The sequence below is a fragment of the Prinia subflava genome, chromosome 7 (genome assembly GCF_021018805.1).
Source record: "Prinia subflava isolate CZ2003 ecotype Zambia chromosome 7, Cam_Psub_1.2, whole genome shotgun sequence".
NCBI classification, from domain to species: domain Eukaryota; kingdom Metazoa; phylum Chordata; class Aves; order Passeriformes; family Cisticolidae; genus Prinia; species Prinia subflava.
Window position 1 is genome coordinate 17,969,719 of NC_086253.1, and position 24,232 is coordinate 17,993,950.

Sequence of the window (24,232 nt, forward strand, 5' to 3'; positions counted from 1 at the left end):
AAGAGCTTATATTGAATTTGTGCTAATCCTAAAGAACCACTTTATGATACATTTATTTGGAATTTACCTTTGTTAGTTTTATTATTTCATTGTCTAAAAAGAGCAACTATAAACTGCACTAGATAGGATTTAACCAGTATTTTAAAATAACTGGTTTTAAAACTAACTTTAATATTTTGCATCTCAAAGCGCTCATTTTAATTTTATATTATTTACCTTAGAAAATTATTGGAGTGTTCAAACCAAAATCTGAAGAGCCTTATGGACATCTAAATCCAAAATGGACCAAATATTTTCACAAAGTTTGTTGTCCTTGCTGCTTTGGCAGAGGCTGCCTTGTCCCGAATCAGGGATATCTCTCTGAAGCTGGTGCCTATCTTGTGGATGAGAAGCTGGGGCTTGGAGTTGTACCTAAAACCAAGGTAATAGTTAAAACACAGAAATTACTGAATTAAAAAAAAAAAAAGCCAACATATTTGTCAGTCTCTGAACTGTGGCTGTGTAGATAGCCTTGTCTATCATGTGTTATTTGTAAGTCATTTATAAACTATTGCAAGTACAAAGGCACAGTGATTTGATGTAGAAAAAATGACTGATTTTTGATTTAATGGATAATTTTGAGATCTGATTTGAATCTCTTCTTTGGAACCACTTTCTAGCATTTTCTGATACCTTCTGTGCCTCATGTTTTGATGAGATGCAAATTACAAAAATCAGCATATAAAATTCCCATTTTTACTTGGGATATGTAAAAGAGAAAACATTCACCTTTTCATATAAATTAATCTGTTCAAAATGCCTTATGCTTGCTTTTTTTTAAATTTTTTTTATAACTGAGCATAACATTAACTGTAAATTTACAATTGAAATAATGAGGAATTCTGAGCTCTGTTTAACTTTCATATTTTAAGGTTGTCTGGCTTGTCAGCGAGACCTTTAATTACAGTGCAATAGATCGTGCAAAGTCAAGAGGAAAAAAATATGCTTTAGAGAAAGTGCCAAAAGTTGCTAAAAAATTTAATCGAATTGGACTACCTCCTAAGGTAAGATCAAAACTAAGTAATTAGTGCACTTCCTGATTCTTACATAAAACTTCTTTTTTAAAAAGGTATTTGTAACTTCGATGATAGAAGAAAAAAACCTTGCTGCTTGTTGAAAACTGTCTGAAATTTGATACAACTGTTACTGTTTCCATGCAACATGTATCCACTCTTACATCATTCCTTCCTTTGAACTATTTTAATAATCTTTTCACTTTTTGTTTAAATTAACAGTCCAGTTTTCTGCTGGAGTAGTAACATACTAATTTTTGTGTATCTCACTTTTGCTGTATTTATTGATTGCTTACTACCTGTCCTTTCAGTTTCATGTTTTGATATTGTCAGTCTGTTTTTATCCCTGCAGTTTGTCTAATCTTAAGTTTTTTTGTGTGATTTTTTTTTTTTCTTTCTATTGTTTCTATTCTTTTGGGTATCCTGCTGTTGTATTCTTCCTACCTCCCTTTTGTCTTATGTGCAGACTGCACTGACTAAAAACCTCACATCTTTCTTGCCTGAGGAGCCTTCCTGTATGCCCAGAATATCACTACAGTGTTCTAATCCTAAGCTTCTAAAACACAGGTTATGTACAGTCTGGGTAATCCACTTGTGTCAGTTCCCAGCAGTTTAGATCCATGGGACATGGGTTGTGCAAGCTGGTATGAGCATGGTTATTCCACATGCTGTGTGTTTATCTACCTGCATTTTAGTTCTCAAATATAAGTTCTTGAATTTCAATCTTGAGCACCTTTCACATATGTATAGAGCCTATGCCAACTCTTGTGTTCCTCATTGGACTCCTTTGGGAAATGTATTTCAGTTGTTTTTTGCAAAAACATCTGTCTTGAAGAAAATGGTTAATGCTGCTTTTCTTATCAGTGAAGTTTTAAGGCTTTTCTGAGAGGAAGATTTTTCTCTTGTACTTTTTAGTGAGTGTTCTCTGAACTATTGAAAGATGTGTTTCCAATGAAAAAGCGAACAGGTGTTAAAGTCTTTCTCTCTGTTTCATGTATTTGTAATACTAATTGTTCATTTACACTGAGCTGCCTGTGGCTGTATTTTATTCCTGGTAAACTCACTGAGTGTTTAAACAAATATTTAAAAAAAATCACCACCAGAACCCCCAGAAACCCACCCTCATGTGATTTGACTCTTACCTTTTTTAATAATATAGAAATGAATGAGAAATTTATTTATTACTTCATTTAAATTTTTTAATGTTGTATTTCCTGTGCTTTGAACTTTGAAAGTATATAACAAATTTTTTCTGTTAATATTAAGATTACTTATGTGACCTACCCATGTGCATTTTCCAAATGCAGTTTCTTAATATTTCAGGTTGGCTCCTTCCAGCTGTTTGTTGAAGGATATAAGGAAGCTGACTACTGGCTCAGGAAGTTTGAAGCTGATCCTTTACCAGAGAACACGAGGAAAGAATTTCAGTCGCAGTTTGAAAGATTGGTTATCTTGGATTATGTCATCAGAAATACAGGTATTTGTCAATATCTCTTGGTAGCTATCTATTTTTGTGAGACAGAAAGCAATGCTGCCTGAAAGCTAATGCTTAAGGCTTTTAATGCATTTCAGATGCTTTTCTCATGATTGAAGGCCATAAAGATGCATTTTAAATTAAAAATTGCTTTGGATTAATACATTAAATGTTGCAGTATGAAAATAGTCCAAACAACTCTTTGATTGTTACTCACTATTTTTAAGCAATGTGAGAAGTCAAGAAAAAATGCTTTCATTGTGCTTTAATTCTGTGCATAGGCTATTAACTGTTTCCCCCAGTTAGGATAAAGGATGGTGGAGGTTTCAGGACCCATAAGAAAAGCTGTGACTACAATTCCTTTTATTCTAAACTGGAGCTGGTAATAGCACAGTTTCACACCAGCTCACAACAGTTCATATTAATTGTGTAGGCACTGAGGTACCAGTGCAATATGTACGTGTCACTTCTCCTGCACTCTTGTTTCTATCACTCAGAAGCTGGGATTCTTCTGTTACCTGTGTAGGTGAATTACTTCTTGAGGAAACCAAAGGCAGTTTTATGTTGAAATATTTACTTTGCTGTTTTGGCAGAGATGGGCATCTTTGCTTTTCTTCAGACATGCGAGGTCTAGCTCATTTTCCTTTTCTCAAATTCTCTTTTTAGAAGCAAACTAGAGGAAAGTTTCATGAGAACATAATATTTGCTAGCTGTTGCCATAGTCTGTCAGCTTTATCAAATAAGCCTCCGTATTTTGAAACAATTAGTATTTTTTGACATTCTTGAAATTGTGAGGCAAAATGCAAATCTTCATTACATGGATGATTTTACTTTCATCAAATATATATAATCAGAATAGAACATTAAAATGTGATGATGATTAAACTTAAGGGAGCACCTTAAAGTGACAGAAGGTCTAACCAATCCATGCAGTCATCCTCTGTTTGAAAGACTTTCTCAGAGTGTTTAATCTCTCACTTGTCTGAAAAGTGCCGATATTTTCAGTTTCTTGTCCCTCTGTTTAGTTTTGCCCCTTGTCCATCTTTGTAGAGTCTGTTTTCTCCATGTAGTTCAAAGGTCACATTATCTATAATTTTGGAGGCTTTCTCCATTTCCTCATCAGCATTGAAACAAGCTTAAAAATTAAGTCACTGGGGTCTGGTAGTGTTTTCCTCAGGAAAAATGCACACCACAGCAAATCTTTCTGCATAAAGTGTATGAAGATAGTTTATTTTGGCCTTCTTGACATTTTGCTGCATATTCAGCCAGTTGGGGAACCTAAAGAAGTAATACATGCCTAAGAACACATGGTAAATTTGTTTCCACTGAATCAGTTGCCTGTACATTTCAGTAAAACTAAACCACATGCAATGGGAAAAACCCATTTTGAACAGTTTTGCCTAACTCTATGGGTAGTGTCAGTTTACAAAATTGTTATATATCACTCTAGAGGATGATTTCTTTATGAGTGACATGTTGTGACATGCATTTTCCTGTTTCAAGACAGAGGTAATGACAACTGGTTAGTCAGGTACGAAAAACAAGATGATGGACTTGATCTGTCAGATAAGGTAAGAGAATTGTACTCCGAAACTTATATTCTTTAAATTGCTTAGTTTTGTAACTTGGTCTTGCTGGAGATTAAGGGCATATACTTAATTCTGGTGTATGGTTTCAAGAAATATAACTACAAATTATTGTAGGCAAAATGAGTGGAAAAGCTATTTTGATTAGACTAGGTTAGAACAGTGCTAGAAATTATTTTTATCCTGTATTTTTGCTCTACTAGCTTGGGCTATACTAACAGTAACAGTGTCCACTGCCTGTTGCTCGGGCAGATTTCTTCATCCCTTTTTGCTCTGCTTTGTCTTGTGTTTGGGGAAGGGCTTCTCTTTAATGGTTGGAGAGTAAGAAATTACGTGTGATGGAGTTTGTTTGGATACTACTTTATATTGTTTAAGTTGAATTACCAGCTGAAGTTACAAAGTATATTATTTAGTGTTTTTAATAGGTTTTGCTGTTTTTATAAGCATGTAAGTATCACTTACTTTTTGAACATTCCTTCTGTAGGATAGCCAATGGATTATAACTAAAGAATCTATTAAAATTGCTGCAATTGACAATGGTTTAGCATTTCCTTTTAAGCATCCTGATGAGTGGAGGGCATGTAAGTACTGCATTCTTCAGTCATTTTCCTTTTAGGAGTGTATTTCCAAAGAAGTATATTTTATTTGTGTTGTTGTAGTAAGGAACTAAGAAATCATCACAGTAGTTATAGATTGATTTTTAAAACAATGTACTCTTCTTCAGAAAGTTAGCAATAAATGCCATTTTTGCAATGGCATATGTGATTTGTTTCTTGTTCATATTTTTTACCTTTAAACAGTATTAATACATGGGCACAATAAATGTAGTACTGTATATAATGGTGAAACTGGAAGAGTTTAGGAACATGTTTCTCACACATTTTCTTGAAGAATATAGTGGAAAATAACTTGACTGCAAGGATTTGCAAGTTGTCCCTCTGTTAGCCACATTTCTATTTCAAAATGAAGGATACTGTTGTAGGTGGACAAGTAGACAGGTTGTTTTTTCTTGTTCTCAGCTTTAGCTTACTTTGTAGAAGTAATATTTAGTTAGGCAATTTTCTATCTCCTTGAAAATACTATTACTATTTTTACTAATCTATTACTAACCTATTAAAATGAAGTTGGTTTTGACCACATCTCTAACTGCTTATCATTAGGAGGGAAGTGCCCAACAGGGCTTGCAATGACTCCTGTGGGCTGTTATGCAGTCAGGTAATTTTGGCAGTGAAGTGTGGGCTGGTTATGCTGTCAGAAGGCTGTTGAGTGCTCCACCCAGAGCCCTGTGCAGCCTCTATCTTGATACCAAATAGATGCTGTCCTACATATCTCTGGGCTACTGTCACTTCTGCAGCTGTTCTAAAGACACAGCAATTAATGCTTGTTTTATACCATCTTTACTTCAGCATCAAAAAGAATAAACTTGCATGATCCTTTCAATTTCTTTTGCAGATGGACAGGTGTAATAGTTTTGAAAAAATAAACTTTTAGCATAATTTTTACAAATTGCAGTCTCTTACCCCCTAGAGCATGGTTTTGATGACTAGAGCTGCTTGGTCATTGAGGATAACCTTCTGAAAGCCAGGGAGCAGCATTTGCAAAAGGCAGGAAGTTGGTCCAGCATGGATGAACAGGGAAATCCTGACTGAATTGGTATGCAAAATTTAAGTACATTAAAAGGAAAAATGTAGAGACTTCCCTGAAAAAATAGGGAATTTTCCCCAAAGTGCAAGAATGCAGTTTGGAATGTCGGAGCTCAGGTGGAGTAAAGCTGGCAGAGGACATGAAGAGCAACAGGAAAGGATTGAGTAAATCAGAGGTGAGAGTGGGACTGAAGAACAGTGCAGCAAAGACATCAAGGCATAAGAAAGAAGTTACTCAGTGCTGACTGCCTCAATTTTCATTTGTAGGATTTGCTCTCTGTCTCTTGGATCTTAAAGCTCATAAGTAGAGCCCCTGGGAATGAATCCCCAAAGCAGAAGAGAGGGAGCACTTAAGGAAAATGGTCCTACAGAGGTTCATAGGAGTAGCTGGGATGCAGTGGGTACAGTGGGAGCTGGCTGATGCTGTTTGTAATGCAGTTTTCTCATCACTCTTGAAAAAGTGTAGTAATGTGAGAGGTTGCTTCAGTCTCCATGAGGCCTGTGGAGTGAGTTCTCCTGGAAGCTGTGTTCAGGCACATGAGGAACAAGAAGGTTTACCAAGGACAAACTGTGCTTGATAACCAGGCAGCTTTTAATGATGACTGCTTCAGTGGCTGAGGGGAGGGCAGTGAAAACTGATTTTTTTTTTCTTGACTTTGATAAGGACTTCTACATGCTCTGTCATAGTATTCTTGTAGAGAAGCTTGAGTTATGAACTGAAGAGACTGTGAACTATGTGGAAAACTGGCTGGGCTGTCAGACTCAAAGGGCTGTGGGCATTGTGAGGAAGTTTAGGGGGTGACCTGCTGCTAGTGACTTTTCTCAGCTCCTGCAATTAATAGTTTGGTGTCTTGTTTAACATCTGGTAATATTTATTGCTTTTGCAGTATAATTTCATAAAAGGTGTCTAATAGCAATTACATGAAAAGCTATGAGTGCTTTTCTCTCAGTGCACTTAGAAGGCATTAAAAAATTAAAAATATATTAAAATAATAACTTTTTTGTTAATTTTCCATATGAATCAAATACCTGAAAGATTTCTATTTGATTGCAGCTATTATTTTACTCCAAAAGAAACTGCTTTACTAAACCAGGGGAAGGCCTCAACTGTTGCTCACAGTGTTTAATTTATAGCTTTTATGGCTTTAACTAAATATTTATTGCTTGATATGTTTCACTGTTTGAAAAAATGGCTTAGCAGTTGTAAAGCTGCTCTGGTAACTGTAGCCAAAAGGAATGTGTGGAGTAACAATGTTGGGAAAAGAAGTTACTGAGAACTTGTAGTAGATAGTAGAATACTCAACTCAGAATTGAATTTTTGCTTGTTTATCATTGAGTGCACTGTTTTTCTCCATTAGATCCCTTTCACTGGGCTTGGCTTCCTCAAGCAAAAGTTCCTTTCTCTCAGGAGACCAGAGATCTAGTTCTTCCTCGCCTTTCTGATATGAACTTTGTACAGGACCTTTGTGAAGACCTTTATGAGCTATTTAAGGTGAATCAAGTGCTTCTTTGAATTGATTATTACTGAAGTAGCTGATACTTGTAATGGGACAGTTACATTCATAAAAACAATAACCCTCTAACTTCTGAATGCCAAGATACTATGCTATTTTACCTCTAACACTGGCATGGTAGAAAGGGCTTATGTAATTGTAAGGAAATTGTCACCAATGTGTTTAATTGATAATAATTAGCTCATCTGAAAGCACAAATTACCTGTTCTACATCTAAGTTTCACATTATCAATTAAAGCTAGTTTAGTCTTACAGCACAGATCTGTGTAAAAACAGCATTTAACATACCTGTGTGATGAGTATACACTTAAACTGTAGCAGTCTGAGGAAATAATGTATTTAATGCAGCTTAATGTATCTCCATACTTTTCATATACTTAATTTTATATGCATATATTGTGCTAAGTTGCTGCTGAAGTCTTGATCACATTTAAAGTCAAATGACTCACTTTAAAGATACTGAAACTGTCTGCAGTATTGACATGGAAAGGGTGTCCTTCTCCAAAACATTTGTAAACATTTGTGCCAGATGTTCAAGTGAAATAATCCAATTAAGGATTGAAATAAATGGAAATTTTAATCTTTTGATGAAAATGCAGCTGTAATGTCAAAACTAGATCCTGAGGCACATTTTGCTATATTTGCCTCTTCAACTTACTCGTGTTTGAAGTGCCTCTGGATTTGTTAGTTAAACATTAATAAATCTGAAGGAGAAAGTATTTTTCTGCTGGAGTCATCATGAGAGAAAGTGCAGTGTAACATTGTGTGATAATATTAAGCCTGGTAAATGCCACCTGTTGGTATTTACCAATACCCAAAAGTTGTACCCACTGATGTATTTTATTCTATGATGTGGAACAGTCTTAATTTTCACATATGCAAACTTGATGCAATAAATAGACCTTTTTGTGATTCATACTAGCATTCTATTTGAAGCTTCCAAAAGTTAGTATAGTGTGGGTAAATATGAATATGCATATTATGATACTGATAAATTTACATGCCAAATATATAGCTGGAAAAAGGGGTTATTTACTGTAAACTGTTTGTTTTCTTAATAAAGACTGACAAAGGATTTGACAAGGCTACTTTTGAAAACCAGATGTCTGTTATGAGGGGGCAGGTAAGACTGCTTTCTATATTTTTTATTTATGTATTTAATTTATCATCACTCAGCTGCTTTTTTTTAGAGCTACAAAACCTAACTTCTATTGCACTGAACAACATTTGAAGGTATTTTCATCTGAGAAGACTAAATTTCTTTCTAGGGTTTGTTCTTATTTGTGGATAGATGAAACAGTAGAAAGTGGATGCTGAACTTTTTTTATTTTTACAGAAACTACTTTTATGCTAATTCTGTTTACTGGTTTTGTGGGGGATAGGGAGGACTTAAATGTATTTTCTTAGCAGGTACTTTAAAAATGAAAAAGGGCAATACATTTGGATGGAAAATTTGATGTCTGATTTAATTATGATTTTAAAATACATGTGACTTTATTTTAGAGTCATTATAATAAGTCATTATAATGTTGACTTGATTATTGAAAGCAATATTAGGTAATAAAATTTCTTCATTGTATCACATACTGAAACCATACTTCAAAACAGTCCAGCCATTTTCAGATTAGAAATTTGATAATAGTTAAATGTAGGGCTTGTTTCATTTTCTTTTGTTTTTTTGGTTTTTTTAAAACACTAAAGTAAGAGAGGAGGAGAGTGGTTTTCCATCTTCCTCCTATTTTACAGTTTATGACTGGTGTGAAATCTAGAGAAAAAGCTTTAGCTAAGAACAAATTTAGTTCATTGTAGGCATAATAGTGATTTCTGCAAGTGTAAGGCAATTGGACTAGGCAAGTTAATAGTCCCATTTGCCCTGAATTTATTGAAACTAGTCCTTGTGTTAATAAATTCAGTATGGATATATTGATAAGACAATTCCTAGAGTGTCTTAATTCAATGTTTTCTGTGTGGAATTTCCTACATTAAGATGTCTCTTGCACAGGACTGAAGCTCTGCTTAGTCAAATATAATCCCTGTTAACATCTTTTGTGTGATAGCTAGAAGACAGCAAACCTTACTTACTAAATTGAATTATGGGAGTTGTTTCTGAAATAACTCTTCTGAGAAGTTTGTATAGTCACTGGAAGGTGGGTTCTTGAAGTACTCATGCATCCTAAACTGTTTTAAGTAGCTTTTTTTGGCTACAAGGAATCTTTTATTTAACAAAGCACTTGGAAAAAATGGTTGATATAATTGAGAGTGATGTAGCTGAGGTTGTCAAAATTAATTTTCCACTATAAAGGCTGCATCTGGACCCTTCCTTCACACAGTCTCTCAAATGAGTTTTAGCAGAGATTTGTTTTAGTTTAGTTGTTTGTTTTTTAAGCTCTCTCTAACTATATGGTTTCACCATGGGAAATGTTAGGTTTTCAGGCATGGAAGAAATGCAGATAATGAGTAATCCTTGGATGCAGTTGGAAATACATGGGCAAACAATGCAGTTGTTTAGCACTGATTTTAAACTCGTTTTTGGTGTAAAACCAATGTACCTTATGAGGGCATTATAGAAGACTTGACTATCTAGATCACATGCTAAAGGATTCATTCAGTTAGGATGAATTTGCAGTATATCCAAAACATCTAAATACATCCTTAAAAATGAGAATTTAAGAATTAGAAAATGAAGAACCTAGATAAAGAAACTATATAGGGAAACATATCTTACATGGAAGAGTCAAGGTCTTGAAATTCAAGATACCAAACATAGTTAGAAGCCTAATTTTGTGAAGTGTAGGAAAAAAATTTGGGAAGGGTTTCAAACCCAAAAGAAACAGTTCTCTCAAGAATGTGGAGTCTAAGTAACGGGTAACACATCTACAAAGGATTGCCATAGAATTTTGAGAATGTAAATGTCAAGTGGAGTTGCTGGCAGAACCAAATTGCAATAAATAATGCAAAAGACTTTGTCGGGGATCTTTGGCCATGAAAGGGCAGAGGACCAGTCTTACAAGGAAGAAAGGGGCATTGTGCAGGGGAAAAAAGGCTTGATATTCAGGGTAATGCAAATGTGTCACTAGAGCTAAATTGAATACTTGCCTCAGTTTTCAGCAGGATAACATTGAACATGCAGTAAGTTATGAGGGCAGTCCATGAGCACTCAAGTTTTGGAGGAAAGATAACAGACTCCTGGGAGCTGAGGGCTGAATTTTAGTCTTAGCACTGGGTTTGGTATAAGCTAATTATATGGCTTCATATATTCTGATATGAAAATAATTTGTAGCTAAACTGCTGGTATATCCTATGTTAAATCATACCGGTGCCTTTCTTACAGGTATTTTTTTCACTAAAGGTGCAATGCTTTCAAAAGATGTGCTAAATTTAAAGTGCTCTTAGATTTTTCACTCTTAGAATTTTCTGAAAATTTGGAGAAGGCTGCATGAAATAAGAAAATAATGGAAGGGTAGACAGCAGTAGGATGTAGTCATGTTACCAAATAAATAAAATATTTCTACTTGCAATAGCTACCTTTTGAAATTAATTTATTCAGCACTACAGTCCTCTACAGAATTGATTGAAGAGTGGCATCTAGAATGATAAGCCTGTTAGCCACAGTTTTATTTGTGCTCCCTAACCTCACCTGCTTTTACTCTTTTTAGATACTAAACCTTACTCAGGCATTAAAGGATGAAAAGAGCCCAATTCAGCTTGTTCAGATGCCACGTGTGATTGTAGAGCGAAGTAGCACTGGAAGTCAGGGCCGAATTGTTCATCTGAGTAATGCATTCACACAGACCTTTCATAGCAGGAAGCCTTTCTTTTCCTCCTGGTAGCAACAAAATGCGTGGGAAGAGTAAGTTTCTCTTAACTTTAGAAAGCTACTTCTGTGTAAAGGCTCTGCAATAATGTACTTCTGCTGTATACCAAGAGCTCTGACTGCTGACACCTCAGAACTTAAATTCTAAAGACTCAAGAAATGTACTTTGAATGTAATAAAAGTTTACAATTTTTGTGTCAAAATTGTGAATTCTTATGTCAGGGAATGAAAAGAATTTGTCCATACTGTATTTTTATATGCTAAATTAATGTATTCTGAATAAGGGAAGACAGTTTGCATATGCTGAGAAATTAATTTTGAATACAATAGGAATTTTTTGTTTAATATAAATGTGAGAATCCATACACTATCAATTTCTTTTTATATGACCTTTAAAAAAAAATATTCAGAATGTTATCTTTGATTGTGAAAATGCTTTTCCTTGGAATTTTTTCCTGGTATTTTAAACTGGTTATAGATTTTTGTAGACTAGTTACTTGAAAAGTCATGCACTTAAAAAAAAAAAAAATCTGTTCTGGAAAAACAGAGAAAGGGAGAAGGGGGAAAAATAAGCTCCAAGTAGGCTTTTTTGCACATGAGGACCAAAAACAGTTAAATAGTTGAATAACAGTAAAATTCAAGTAAATACCCACAGTTTCTACTGTGACAGAATACACTGAGTGTACGTTTCAGAGGTTGAAAGTTCACTGTAGTGTTTAGCCATTGTATATTTAAGCACATATATGGGAATCTGTGATATTTCTTTGGAGATGCATCATGATGAAGAATTGCACCATGTTGTTCCAGGTTTGTTTTGCCATTTGTGTAAAAATGTGTTACCACCTGTCACCAGAGTGGTTCTTCTGCTAAGGGCAGAGGCACTCATGTGTTCATCACAAAGCCAGTCTGCCTTCTAAATTTCTAGCTAAGCACAGTTTGTTTGGGGTTTTCTGACTGGAGAAAAAAAAAGAAAAAAGAAAAAAAAGAAAAACCCGGGAATACCTACAGCACAGACAATTACTTTTGTGCCCTGAATAATATTCTGCTTACTTGCCAATCGCCATTTGCATTTATATTTAAGTTACCTGGTTTAAGACTTGACTGTCATGTTCTAGGTCTGTGACTTATGTAATGTGGTAAATATTTTTATTTTAATAATTTTCTGGACATTTAAGACTGGGGAGAAAGCTGCTTTTATGAAACCTTCAGTATTTCAGACATTGCTGTATTTTGTAATTCTAAGCAATATTGTTGAACGCAGAAATAATAAAATGCTTGTATTTTATATAGTTTTGAGTGGATGTGAATATTAATGTAGTGTGTAGTTAATGTAGCAACTTCACTCTTTAAGCCTTAAATGTAAAACACGGTACAGTGCCGTTCAAAAGGGAGGGAAATGCCTTTTGTAATTTTGCCATGATTGTTTCTATCCGAGCAGTTGATTTAAAAAGCGCGGTGTTGTTTCTGTGCGGCCCGTGCTGTCCCCGCTCCCTGTGGGCAGGGCCGGGCCTGGGGCTGCCCTGGGGCTCCAGCCGGGGCCCGCCGTTCCGCTGGGGGGCGCCGTCCCCGCCGTTCCGCTGGGGGGCGCCGTCCCCGCCGTTCCGCTGGGGGGCGCCGTCCCCGCCGTTCCGCTGGGGGGCGCCGTCCCCGCCGTTCCGCTGGGGGGCGCCGTCCCCGCCGTTCCGCTGGGGGGCGCCGTCCCCGCCGTTCCGCTGGGGGGCGCCGTCCCCGCCGTTCCGCTGGGGGGCGCCGTCCCCGCCGTTCCGCTGGGGGGCGCCGTCCCCGCCGTACCGCTGGGGGGCGCCGTCCCCGCCGTTCCGCTGGGGGGCGCCGTCCCCGCCGTTCCGCTGGGGGGCGCCGTCCCCGCCGTACCGCTGGGGGGCGCCGTCCCCGCCGTTCCGCTGGGGGGCGCCGTCCCCGCCGTTCCGCTGGGGGGCGCCGTCCCCGCCGTTCCGCTGGGGGGCGCCGTGCCCGCCGTTCCGCTGGGGGGCGCCGTGCCCGCCGTCCCCGCCGTTCCGCTGGGGGGCGCCGTGCCCGCCGTCCCCGCCGTTCCGCTGGGGGGCGCCGTGCCCGCCGTCCCCGCCGTTCCGCTGGGGGGCGCCGTCCCCGCCGGGCCGCCCGTTCCGCTGGGGGGCGCGGTGCCTGTCGGGAAGGAGGCGGTGCCATGGCGGCGGCGGGCTCGGAGCGGCCACGGCCCGCGGAGCTCGCTGTGCTCGGGCCGGTGCCCGGCGCGCCCTGCTGCCCTCACGGTGAGCTGGGTGCGGGGAGCATCTGCCCAGCGTCCCTGTGCTCAGCTCCCGCTGCGCTCCCGGCGCGGGCTGTTTTGTGAAGGCCTTGTTCTGGAAGCTCGGCTCTTGGAGCGGAGCAGTGAAACATCTGTAGGTGTTCCCTGTGTTATCGTATCCTCGCGTTTGTTCCTAGGTCCCGCGCTTCTGTTTGTGAAGACCAGCCAAGGAAAAGAGGAAGGAAGAAGATTCTATGCTTGTTCGGCTTGTAGGGATAGAAAGGATTGTAACTTTTTTCAGTGGGAAGATGAGAAGGTAAGAGAGCACTGCTTAAGGCTATGCTAAAGACTCAGGGCTGCGAAAGGTGATCAGAGGTGTGGAGCGCCTCTCCCACGAGGAAAGGCTGAGGGAGTTTGGGTTATTCAGCGTGGAGAAGGCTCCGGGGAGAGCTTAGAGCAGCCTCCCATTCCCTGCAGGGGGCCTCCGAGAACTCTGGACTGGGACTTTCTGCAAGGGTGTGTAGGGGAAGGATAAGGGGTGATGGCTTTAAGCATTAAGAGGACAGGTTTAGATGAGATATTAGGAAGAAATTCCGTACTGTGAGGGTGGTGAGGCACTGGAAAAGTTGCCCAGAGAAGCTGTGAATGCCCCATCGTTGGAAGTGTTCGAGGGCAAGCTGGATGGAGCTCCGAGCAACTTGGTCTAGAGGGAGGTGCCCCTACCCCACGGCAGGAGGGCTGGAACTAGATGATCTTTAAGTCCCTTCCAACCCAAATCATTCTATGGTTTTACAAAACATTGGCGATTTTTTTTTCTCTATTTAGCAATTTTAAAAGTATATTGCATTGTGGAAATCTCTGTTAAGTGCTGTTTTCTAAACTTTGTGTAATAGTTGGTATTTAGCTGAGCACTTATTTCTGTCAGGAGAATGTGTTTCAAGTATAGCTTTCAAGAAAAGCTGTGTACATTTTGAGCAAACCTGCTGGCAAAGCATATAAGAAGTTTGCCAGTGCTATGCAATGTTGAACAAAATTGGGTACTTCTGATCCCAAGAAGCCCTTGTTTCCCGTAATTAAGATAGAGAAAATCTGTTGGATACAAACAACAGTGAGGTATGCAAAATGCTGAGATGGTGGGGCTCGGCATGATGCTCAGTATCTCAGAATATCTGCAGCAATTTCTCTTTGTCATTCATTTTGAGTATCACTTGTATTATAATGTCTTTTATTCTGTTGAATTTTACTGTCTTCTCCTTTAAGCAAAACAGTTCCATAAGTTTTGGCCAAATGTCTTGAAACTCTGTTGTGAAACCATGAGTATGTTTTGTGGGAACAAAGTAGAAGACTCAGAGAAGAGTGTGAGCGACTGAAATGTTAAAGACTCAGGTGCAGATGGTAACAAGGAGCTGTCATGCTTTTAAAATGATTTCACACAAAAGACTTGGGCAACATTTCTATTGTTATCAGTTTTTCAGGATCAGGTCATAGTTCTTGAGAGGAAACACAACTGCTGGCACACATTAAAAGAAAGGATGATTCTTTTGATCTTCCTCATAATCACTTTTGAGTTTTTCTCTGAGTATTATATGTGATAGGAGAATGAAATGCACAGTTTAAACTCACAATGAGAGGCTTGTGTTGTTTTGCAGCATGTCCCTGTGCTGCAGACATACTTGTTCTTCTGAAACAACAAATGTGATTATTTTTCCTTGCAAAGTAGCTAAAGCATGAGACCTTTGCACCCTTTTTTATGTTGAGATATATACGTACACACAGCAGTAGCTGCGTTGTAACTTTTCATATATGCAAATTTTGCAGGTGTCAGAAGCTAGGCTTGCAGCACGTGAAGAATACAATAGAAGTCATCAGCCTTCTTTTACACACAGACAGAACGTGGACAGGTATAGTTAATGTATATTTTCTTCAGTAAAGGTGTAGTAATACAGGTTTAGATGCTCTGAATGTAGAGAGAACATTTCAGGATTCTTTAAATTATGAAAAGAAGAATTTGGACAAACAAGAACTGTTGTAGGGCAATGGAAAGGAAATAGCATGAAACATTTAACTAAAGCACGGTATTTTCAACCCAGGAGCTGGGGGGGGGCTGTTTTTTTTTTTTTTAGGTATGTATAGTCATTCTTGTGTTAATGCTTGTAATGTGCTTACAAGAGGTCAGTAGCAATTCCTGGTAAAAAAAATATTCCTGACTTCAGTCTGCAAAAGTAACAGGCTTAAGATTGTAAAAAGAAGCAAAGGTAACTTGGTAACAAGTGATGTCTAAATTTTTGTGTATAAACATACACAACTTTGCTGATAGTTGGAGTCTTCACTCTGTAATCCAGTTATTTTATGGAGATTCCCAGTATGTTTGGTGACAATATTTTATGCATTTCAAAGTGTCCTTTGAATATTTTTTTATAAATAATACTTCATCCTCATGGAGTTTTGTGAGAGCAATGTAAACTGCATTGTCTGTTTCAATGTCTGAACTCCTAAAATATTAAAAAACCCCTCCATAGCTCCCCTTCCTATCTTTGATAGAGACTTTTTTCAAACTTTGCTCCCTATATCTTTTGTATTCAAAGGTACAAGAATTTTGTTTGGTTGCCATCATCAAAGAGGAGGTTTTGCCAGGAATGCCAGCAGCTGTTACTGCCAGCAGAATGGGAAAAACACTCAGATCACCAGCTCCTGTGTGGTATCACCACTGCCCAGCTGAAAAGTCCAAGTCAACTTCTGTATCCACTGGAGAATAAAAAAACAAATGCACAGTATTTATTTGCAGACAGAAGTTGCCAGTTCCTACTGAATCTCCTTACAGGTTTAGGATTCAGACGAGTGCTGTCTGTTGGAACACCCAGGTACATCAATGAGAATTGTTACACTTTCAAATAATATTTCTCTCTCAAAACTGTCCAGCTTACTAATGATTACATAGTCAACGATTCTCTCATAATAAGAGGTTCACTGTGCTTTAATTGGTTGGGATTATCCAAACATCTAGTGGGGTCTAGCTTTGACCTTATGAGGTACCAGAGAAGACTGTGGCAGCACTGCAAATAACACTCATACACACTTCAGGTCTCTTTGGTACTTATGGAAGTGACATTGAGTTTCTTACCTTATTGGGGTTTTTTTGTATGAGGTGATCCCATACGCTCCACTGCCTTCTCATCTTTTAAGACTAACTTATTTTTTAACTTCGAGTACAGGCCAAGTGGAGTCCCCCAAGTTTAGATTACTCTGTTTTCTCTGTCTGTTTGGTTTATGTTTAGTAAAGTACCAGGCATTCTTGTCTTGCAAGATCATTTCTGAAGTTGGTCATTATGTGTTAAATTTCTTTGTTCCAATTTTTCTTCAGGCTTCATGAAATGATCCAGTCTAAAGCATCACAAGAAGAAGAATTCAGTGTTAGAAGCCTTCTGCTAGATATTGATTTCAGGTAGGTTTTAACAAATGTTTATGTATCTGAAGAACATATACAAAAATGTGTATTCTTACTGCCTTAAGAGATAAATCGGTGGTTGTTTTCCCTTTCTTGTCTCTGCATCTCTGTTCCTGTACACATACACAAATGACAACCAGTTGATGAGAAAAGTAAGTATACTTAATAATTTCTCAGTATTGGTATGTGTTCTCAGCAATCAGAACCCAAAGATTATGTTTTTCTTGAGGCTTGTTTTCACTCTAAATATCCCTTAGGATAGACAAAAAGTTATTTATATTTTTCTACTACTATCAAAACTTACATTACAGGTATTCACAGTTTTACACAGAGGATGAATTCTGCCACTACAACATGTTCAATCATCATTTTTTTGGTGGAGAGGTAAGGCCAAGTGTTTATTGAGTGCTTTGGTAAAAAAGTGCATGTTGTTGATGCAGAATTTTATAAGAAACTCGTGACTAATCTAGTAGAAAACACCATTAATTAATTAAGAGAATTTTAATAAAAGCAGCAATTAAGTTGTGTAAGCAACATTAGTTAGCATGAATTTAATAATCAACTCCAAACTGAGTGGAAGAGAACTACTGAAAAGGAGACAGTCTCATTCTTTGATTTTCAGTAATGTTTTTATATGTTAGCTGTACAGGGCACTTGTTTTCAGACCTTCAGGTGCCTTTTTTGTGGGGTTTTTTTATGCTATGGAAGAGGAAATTCACCTCCATAAGAGGGGGAAACAATTCATCTTCAAAGTTGAAACTTCTACAGTGATGGGTTTATTGCCAGAGACAATATGTTTACAGTTCTTGAATCATTATTTCTAAAAATTAACCTCTGTTTCTTACAGACTGCACATGAAGCTTGCAGGAAATTCTTGTATGAAGAAAATGGTGAAAGAGTCATTATGGTAACTGATCCCCCATTTGGAGGTCTGGTGGAAGCACTGGCTTCTAGTTTTAAAAAACTGATGGCAATGTGGAGGGAAACAGAAGAGGAAGGTATGTATTACAGCCACATGGGTGGCTTGTGCTGTAACATCACTTTAAGGAAAAAGCACCTATTTATAAGTCTGTGATTCTTGTTACTCAGGTGAATGTGAGCACACTTATGTTATAATTTCTAAAGATGAACTACTATATATGTAATTTATTCTGCTGATATTTTTAGTTCAGTAATGCCTAATCCTGAAAGTCTGTCTTCAAAACTTCTCCCAAATCTACTTTGCAATTATAATGGACTTTAAAGGTAGAGAAAAATAAGCTATCAAACCAGTTTCTTAGCAATCTAAGTGGATGTCATGAGTTTATTACATGGCACTTACATCTCCACGTGTAAAATATACCTAAGAGAAGCAGTTCTTCTGCCCAACATGATGTTTATATCCAGGTTTATGTGTTTGGCATGTTCACTGTAAATTTCTCATGCTGCATGTACTAGGTTTTTCTCCTGTGTACACCAAAGTCTTTTCATTACTAGGTCATGACAACAGAGAGATGCCCATGTTCTGGATATTTCCTTACTTCTTTGAGTCTCGCATTCTTGACTTTTTCCCAAGCTTCAGGATGATGGATTACCAGGTATGACTGAACCCAGTGGATCTGCTAAATACCACTTGTGTGCAGTGTGAAGAGCAGTATGAGTGAAAGCCCTTCTCTGTAGCTGTGCCTTGCTCATGTGAAGCCTGCATTCTGTATTTCTGTTAGTTGTATCTGTGGTAACTAGATCATGTTCCTGCTGTGTATCTTTAGCTCATCTGAAATTTATCCATGGGCTTGTTTCCTCTGCCAGACTTTCAGTATAACAAAATGTGAGTTAATTCTCACAGGTGCTTGTTGCAGAGGTGAGAGCTAACTTGATGAAGGATATTTTGTTTCATGCAGACGTTGAAATGTCAGTGGGTAGTGCCCAGCCCTAGGGAAAAAAGTACATATATATTTAAAAACTAAGGTCTTTCATCTCCAAAACTGCTGGGATCAGGGTATAGGTACAACGATGGAAATATTTGGAGTTACTTAATAATTGAACTTGTCAGTGATAAAGAAATAACCTGGCATCACCTCCTTCAATATTGTATCCATTCTGTGCATTGTTTAAGCACACAGGCTTCAGTGTGTTTTGAGGGTTTAGTCATGGGTATTCATGATGCTAAAGGTTTCTTTTTTCATGTAACAACTCTGCATGAATTTTGACATTTCTGATCAATGTATTTGTGGCTTGTAGAATGAAAATTTGTTGAAGAAAATGGATAACTCATGCTAGGCTAGATTCTACATTCCTGCCAGTGTTCAGAGATAAGAGTTTCTGTGACAAGTCTCTGAAGGCAGTGCTGGAAAAAGCAGGTTAATTGGATTTGCAACTTTGCAATTATTCTGAGATGGATTAAGATGTCACTTCTTGTAGTGACAAACCAAACTCTATAGGTCCTTTTTTTTTTTTTTCAGCAGGTTGCTCTTGTAAACAGCTGCAGTGTTGTCTTAGGTATCCCATGCAAATGAGCAAAAAGGAATAAGTACAATATGATTATTGAAGTATTGTGAGTCTAACCTAATACTATGTTTGCACAAATTTACAAGTAAAGACAAAAAACTTGATGAAGAATTTATAATTTGGTCTGGGGTTAGTGTCTTTTATATAAACAGGAGCATTTCATAAGGCACTTATAAAGATAATAAACATATAAATAGCTCTGCCTGTGCTTAGCATTCAGTTTAAGACTCTGTTTCATGGTTTTGTTTTTCTAGGTAGACTATGATAATCATGCATTGTATAAACATGGCAAGACAGGTCGTAGACAGTCTCCTGTCCGTATTTTCACAAACCTTACCCCGAGTATGATTGTGCTTCCTGAAGAAGAGGGATATAGGTAAGATGTATTAATGCTCAGCTGACTTTTTAAAGAGTGTCTTTGTTCTTAATTAGGGCATAAAGTCTCCAAAGGAGTTTGGGATGGTGCTATTTGATAGCGTCTTGCCTAACTTGGATGCCAGGCTTAAGAGTACATTTTTCTGTCTCATTCTAAAGTTGCATATTATATAAAGAATGTGTAGGAGAGCTGAAATATCTAAAAAGACATTTAAATTTGCCAGTGTGGAATTATGAGAATCCTTATTTTGTCTGTAGGAAATGTTGTCTACATCTGCAAGAGATTTACAGCTATGCCTGATAATCACCTGTTAACACAGTAGTAAAAAAATGAAGTTCTAAGAGAAGCATCAAGGACAGAAGAATTTAGTTTCATTTACTACTGATACTGTTGATAATTTGACCTGAATTTTACTATGTGGATGTATCATGTGTAAATGGCATAAGTGGTCATTTATGCAGCAAAGATATCATTTTTAATTCAACAGTAATTTTGCAGTCCCTATATTGGTTGTTAAGGTTGTATAAAATTAATTGTTTTGTGTACAAATAGTGGACCAGTACATCTTTTTCCCCAGATTTTGCACTGTATGTCAGCGATACGTTAGTTCTGGTAACCAGCACTGTGAGATATGCAATTCATGTACATCAAAAGTAAGCATTTCCACTTCTTTCTGCATGGGAATTTTAGCAGCAGTCAGATAACAACCCCTGTAGTACTTGCTTTGGTAAAAGCCTGTTCTGAGTTCTGTGGGAAACCCACAGCAGTTCAGTTTCATAGACTTATTATTACCTTCACAGTACATCTTCCATAACCCACTGGGAATTAATTCCTCTTTCCCTAATTCCTTTGTGTTGGAAAGAGGACAGGACAAGTTTGCTTAGACCAGACCACTTAGCCTAGAACTTACCCAGCTGTGGTCTGTTGACACATGGGTTTTTTCTTATGCTTTGAAGCTGTAACACATGCTAATTTCAAAATTTCATCTGTGGTTTTCACAGATTCTCAGGACTGTTGTTTCTGAGTTAGTCCTTCCTACAGATGAGTTGTTCCTGTAAACAGTGGGGACCATACACAACTAGTTGTCTTTTAAGATAGAATCAGTGGAGGGGTTCAATAAACAAAATCATTTATTTGCCTTTTGTAGGATGGGAGACAATGGAAGCATTGTGTTCTTTGCAAAAAATGTGTAAAACCCTGTAAGTACAGAAAAATATTTTCTAAATGGAAGTGTACTTAGTCCAAAGAAACTGAGATTCCAAACCAGAAGACAAAATATTCTGTGAAAGAAGTAAAATGTGGTAATTCAGAAGAGACAGAATAAACAAAAAGTCTCAATTTCACACAAGTTAGTTATTACACACAAGCTATTCGTTAGTTTAGATCTACATGCACTGTGTGGAAGTCTAATAAATTCTTGTCAAGGCACACTAAATCCCAATTATATTTATCATGGCAAAACAGAAATATTTCCATTTATCATATAAGTGTTTCCTAATTTTTTAAGCTTTGAATTTCATTAACAAGTAAGCAATTCCTAAAATGTTTTAGAGATCATGATAAAATTATGTTTTGTGCACAAATGTAATGGTATTTATACCTCTGTATAAATGGCTGAAGCAGTTGTTTTTATTACTGTTACAAAAATCAAAATCTGTAAGTACATTGTAACATCTGCACTATTTTTCTTTTGAAGATGACACACGGGATAAAAGATCTAGTGGCAAAATAATTCACACTTAATTGCACAGTATGTCTAGTAATGTGATAAGGCACCAGAAAGTGACTGCATCCATCTCTGTAAAGCTAATCCAGAATTAAACACCTGGTGATGTGGCCTATATTTGAAGCTTAGTTTTGAAATTCTAGTTTTAAACTTTTCTAGGGTCATAAATCATGTTACATGTTTTGCAGCCTGGTTTCACTGTGACAAGTGCAGCTGCTGCACTCTGCAGAAGCACAGCTGTGAGAAGAGCAACGTTGGCTGTTTCGTTTGTGGCAAGGCAGGTCACAAGCGCAGTGCCTGTCCCAGCCTGTCCTGCAGCAGGGCAGCTTGTCAGTAAGTGTGGTAATTGCATTAATTCAGTAAAATACAGCATTCACAGGAGGTGAGGTCTTACCTCATGAATCAATTCAGAAAAGGATTTTTTGGCTTTAGGTGCTGATGTCAGCTTTCACTATTGCCCCGTTACTGCATTGCTGGGGAGTATGTACTGAAGGGAGGGTATGATCAAAGGCAGGTCACTCATGGGGGCTCCCAATTCCCTGTCTGTGGGTTTACTTTCAAAATGGACTTAGATGGAGTGCAAACTTGGTGACTGATGCATGGAGCTCTGTCAAGATGACTGAAAATTGATGTTATGGAACACTCTTACTTTAATTCCTCATGAAAGGGCAGAGAAGAGAATCACCATAATGGTTTTGTTGCTTCCTGTCTCTTTTGCTTTGTTGTAGCATATTTTGCTTTTTTCATTCTGATAGTTCAGGTGCTTTTTGTAGTATGATCTAAATCTTCACCATTAATGAGGATCACATTGAGTACTTTTATTCTTCCACGATTGTCCTTTTGTTCCATACAGAACAGCACTGTACACATACCTGTATGTATCAGAGAGCCAAGTCAGTCGTGTGTGGCTCTCTTCAGATGGAACTAACTGAAAAGAGCAAAGGGGATTTGCTAAGAGATGATCCAGCAGATGGCTCAGTCTTTCCAGTTCAGGATGATTGATTGCACTTTATAAATTCCTCTCCAGAGTAAGGGGTTTTTCTGTGATTCTGGGCTTGAATGGCTACAGCAGTGGAAGGCAAATTTTCCCTCCCCAAAGCTGTACCTGTGTTCCACAGTGAGACTCAGACAGTTCTCCTCTTGGATCAGTATCCAGAGACTCCCCAGGTGCCTGCTGGATGGCACGTGGATTGAGGTGTATTGCTTCATGTCCTACTGATGGTAAACCAGGATTTGCTTAGGGAGTATTAGACACAAAAGGTAGCAGTGTTTCATTTTATATCTCTCTCGTAAAAATTCCATCTCTTAATGTTTGTTTTTCCGTTGCTAAAAAAAATTAAAAGGATGCTAAAAGAATTTCATAAAACCTCATCTGTTTTTTCTGTCAAGGAAGATACTGTTCTGTCAGGTGTACTAGAATGACTTTAGTACTTTCAGGCCATGAAGTCAGTTCTTTTGCTGATTCATTGCAGAAGATAACTTAGATTTCTTTTTCTAATAAAAGTTTTGTGTATTTTGTAATTATTCAGTGTTTTGCATTATGATAGGTTTTGTTTGAGACAGAAAATCCACTTGCTAGTTTTATTTAGGTGCTGTACTAATTGCAGGATGCTTCCTAATGGTGTTAAACTTCATGTGCTTCTTCTAAGTATTTTTATTATATATTCATGCATTATATATTCAGCATGAAACTCTGTGTGTGCTTTTTTGTACTTGGTGAGTGAGTTTCTTGTTTTCAGTATCTCTCTAAATTTGAATGCTGAATAAATACATAAAATGAATGTGTAATGGCAATAAAGTGGACATTTTTGTGAAGTTGAAAGATCATAACATTTTGAGATGGAATGTTCTTTGTACTTTTTGTGACAGTATTTCACATACTGCCATAAAATTCAGATACTTATTTAAAATGTATTTGTACAGAGAAGTGTGTTCTTCATTGTTTTCTAATCTCCATGTTCCTTTTTTTGCTTTACAGACCTGTCAAAAAGAAAAGGCAGAAAACTCGAAGCAGAGTAAAAATGGAGATCTGTAAAAGATTAGCTATGAAACATGTCATATTCTCCAAGAGGAAAGTAAAGAATAAGAAAAAGAAGACATGACTTTTCTTGCTGCTACATAGTTGCTAATTTATTTTTTTAATGTCAGCCTTCTGTTCCATTTTCTAAAAATGTAACTGCTAATATTCAGAATAAAACCTGATTGAATTAAGTGCCGATTCCTTTATTATACATCATTACTGGTACCAAAAAAAACCCCAACCCCAAAACAACTAAGTGAACTACCACATCCCTTACCATGTATTTCTATAATGTGATAATTTTGTACTTAGGATTAGCTGTTTATCTAATTTGGTTGGTGTGGGCGTTAAGGGGCTGCTGCTGAGAGGTGAGCTACTGGTGGATGCTCTGATTTTATGATGGTGCTGGAGGACGTGGGGCAAGGGAGGAAGTGAGGGTAGGTGGTGGAAAGGCAGAGTTCCAGGAATTCAGTCTCTGTTAGTTACACTCGTCTCACGGAGGATGGCTTGTGATTTATTTAAAAAATTCTCTCCAAATAGAAAAGGGGCTCTAAAAAACCCAAAGTACTTTATTTACTAGTACTAAATAGGTCTTAGTAAGTGAGTACAACGGGAAGACCCTGACCCCGCCTCCCCGCGGTCGCCCGAGTTCGGCGCTGCGGCGGCTCGGCTCCCGCGGCCCGCCCCGCTGCCCGGATCCCCCGCCCCGCCGCCCGGATCCCCCGCCCCGCCGCCCGGATCCCCCGCCCCGCCGCCCGGATCCCCCGCCCCGCCGCCCGGATCCCCCGCCCCGCGGCCGGCATCCCTCGCCCCGCGGCCGGCATCCCCCGCCCCGCCGCCCGGATCCCCCGCCCCGCGGCCGGCATCCCCC

General features: G+C 38.2%; 2 protein-coding genes across 2 annotated transcripts in view; both read left to right on the forward strand.

Annotated features, from left to right (window-relative positions):
• PI4K2B (phosphatidylinositol 4-kinase type 2 beta) overlaps positions 1–12,372 on the forward strand; it is a 31,114-nt gene extending 18,742 nt beyond the window's left edge. The window contains exons 3-10 of the mRNA XM_063401724.1: positions 222–422; positions 912–1,043; positions 2,376–2,529; positions 4,030–4,097; positions 4,597–4,693; positions 7,114–7,247; positions 8,333–8,392; positions 10,926–12,372. Of these exons, the coding sequence (XP_063257794.1) occupies positions 222–422; positions 912–1,043; positions 2,376–2,529; positions 4,030–4,097; positions 4,597–4,693; positions 7,114–7,247; positions 8,333–8,392; positions 10,926–11,099 (1,020 nt within the window). The 3' untranslated portion in view covers positions 11,100–12,372. The remainder of the gene's footprint in view (positions 1–221; positions 423–911; positions 1,044–2,375; positions 2,530–4,029; positions 4,098–4,596; positions 4,694–7,113; positions 7,248–8,332; positions 8,393–10,925) is intronic.
• An 875-nt stretch (positions 12,373–13,247) lies between these two features.
• Positions 13,248–23,546, forward strand: ZCCHC4 (zinc finger CCHC-type containing 4). The gene is made up of 13 exons (XM_063401725.1): positions 13,248–13,332; positions 13,505–13,623; positions 15,126–15,208; positions 15,893–16,168; positions 16,669–16,749; positions 17,064–17,136; positions 17,600–17,750; positions 18,229–18,329; positions 19,494–19,615; positions 20,193–20,268; positions 20,763–20,814; positions 21,530–21,674; positions 23,320–23,546. The coding sequence occupies exons 1-13, from the start codon at positions 13,248–13,250 to the stop codon at positions 23,441–23,443; spliced, it is 1,488 nt and encodes a 495-aa protein (XP_063257795.1). The 3' UTR covers positions 23,444–23,546.
• The last annotated feature ends 686 nt before the right edge of the window (positions 23,547–24,232 follow it).

Coding starts and splice junctions, on each gene's coding strand:
- ZCCHC4 (XM_063401725.1), top strand. CDS start 13,248: ATGGCGGCGGCGGGCTCGGAGCGGCCACGGCCCGCGGAGCTCGCTGTG. Junction 19,616..20,192: donor CCTGAAGAAGAGGGATATAG/GTAAGATGTATT, acceptor CTTTTTCCCCAG/ATTTTGCACTGTATGTCAGC. Junction 20,269..20,762: donor GCAATTCATGTACATCAAAA/GTAAGCATTTCC, acceptor TGCCTTTTGTAG/GATGGGAGACAATGGAAGCA.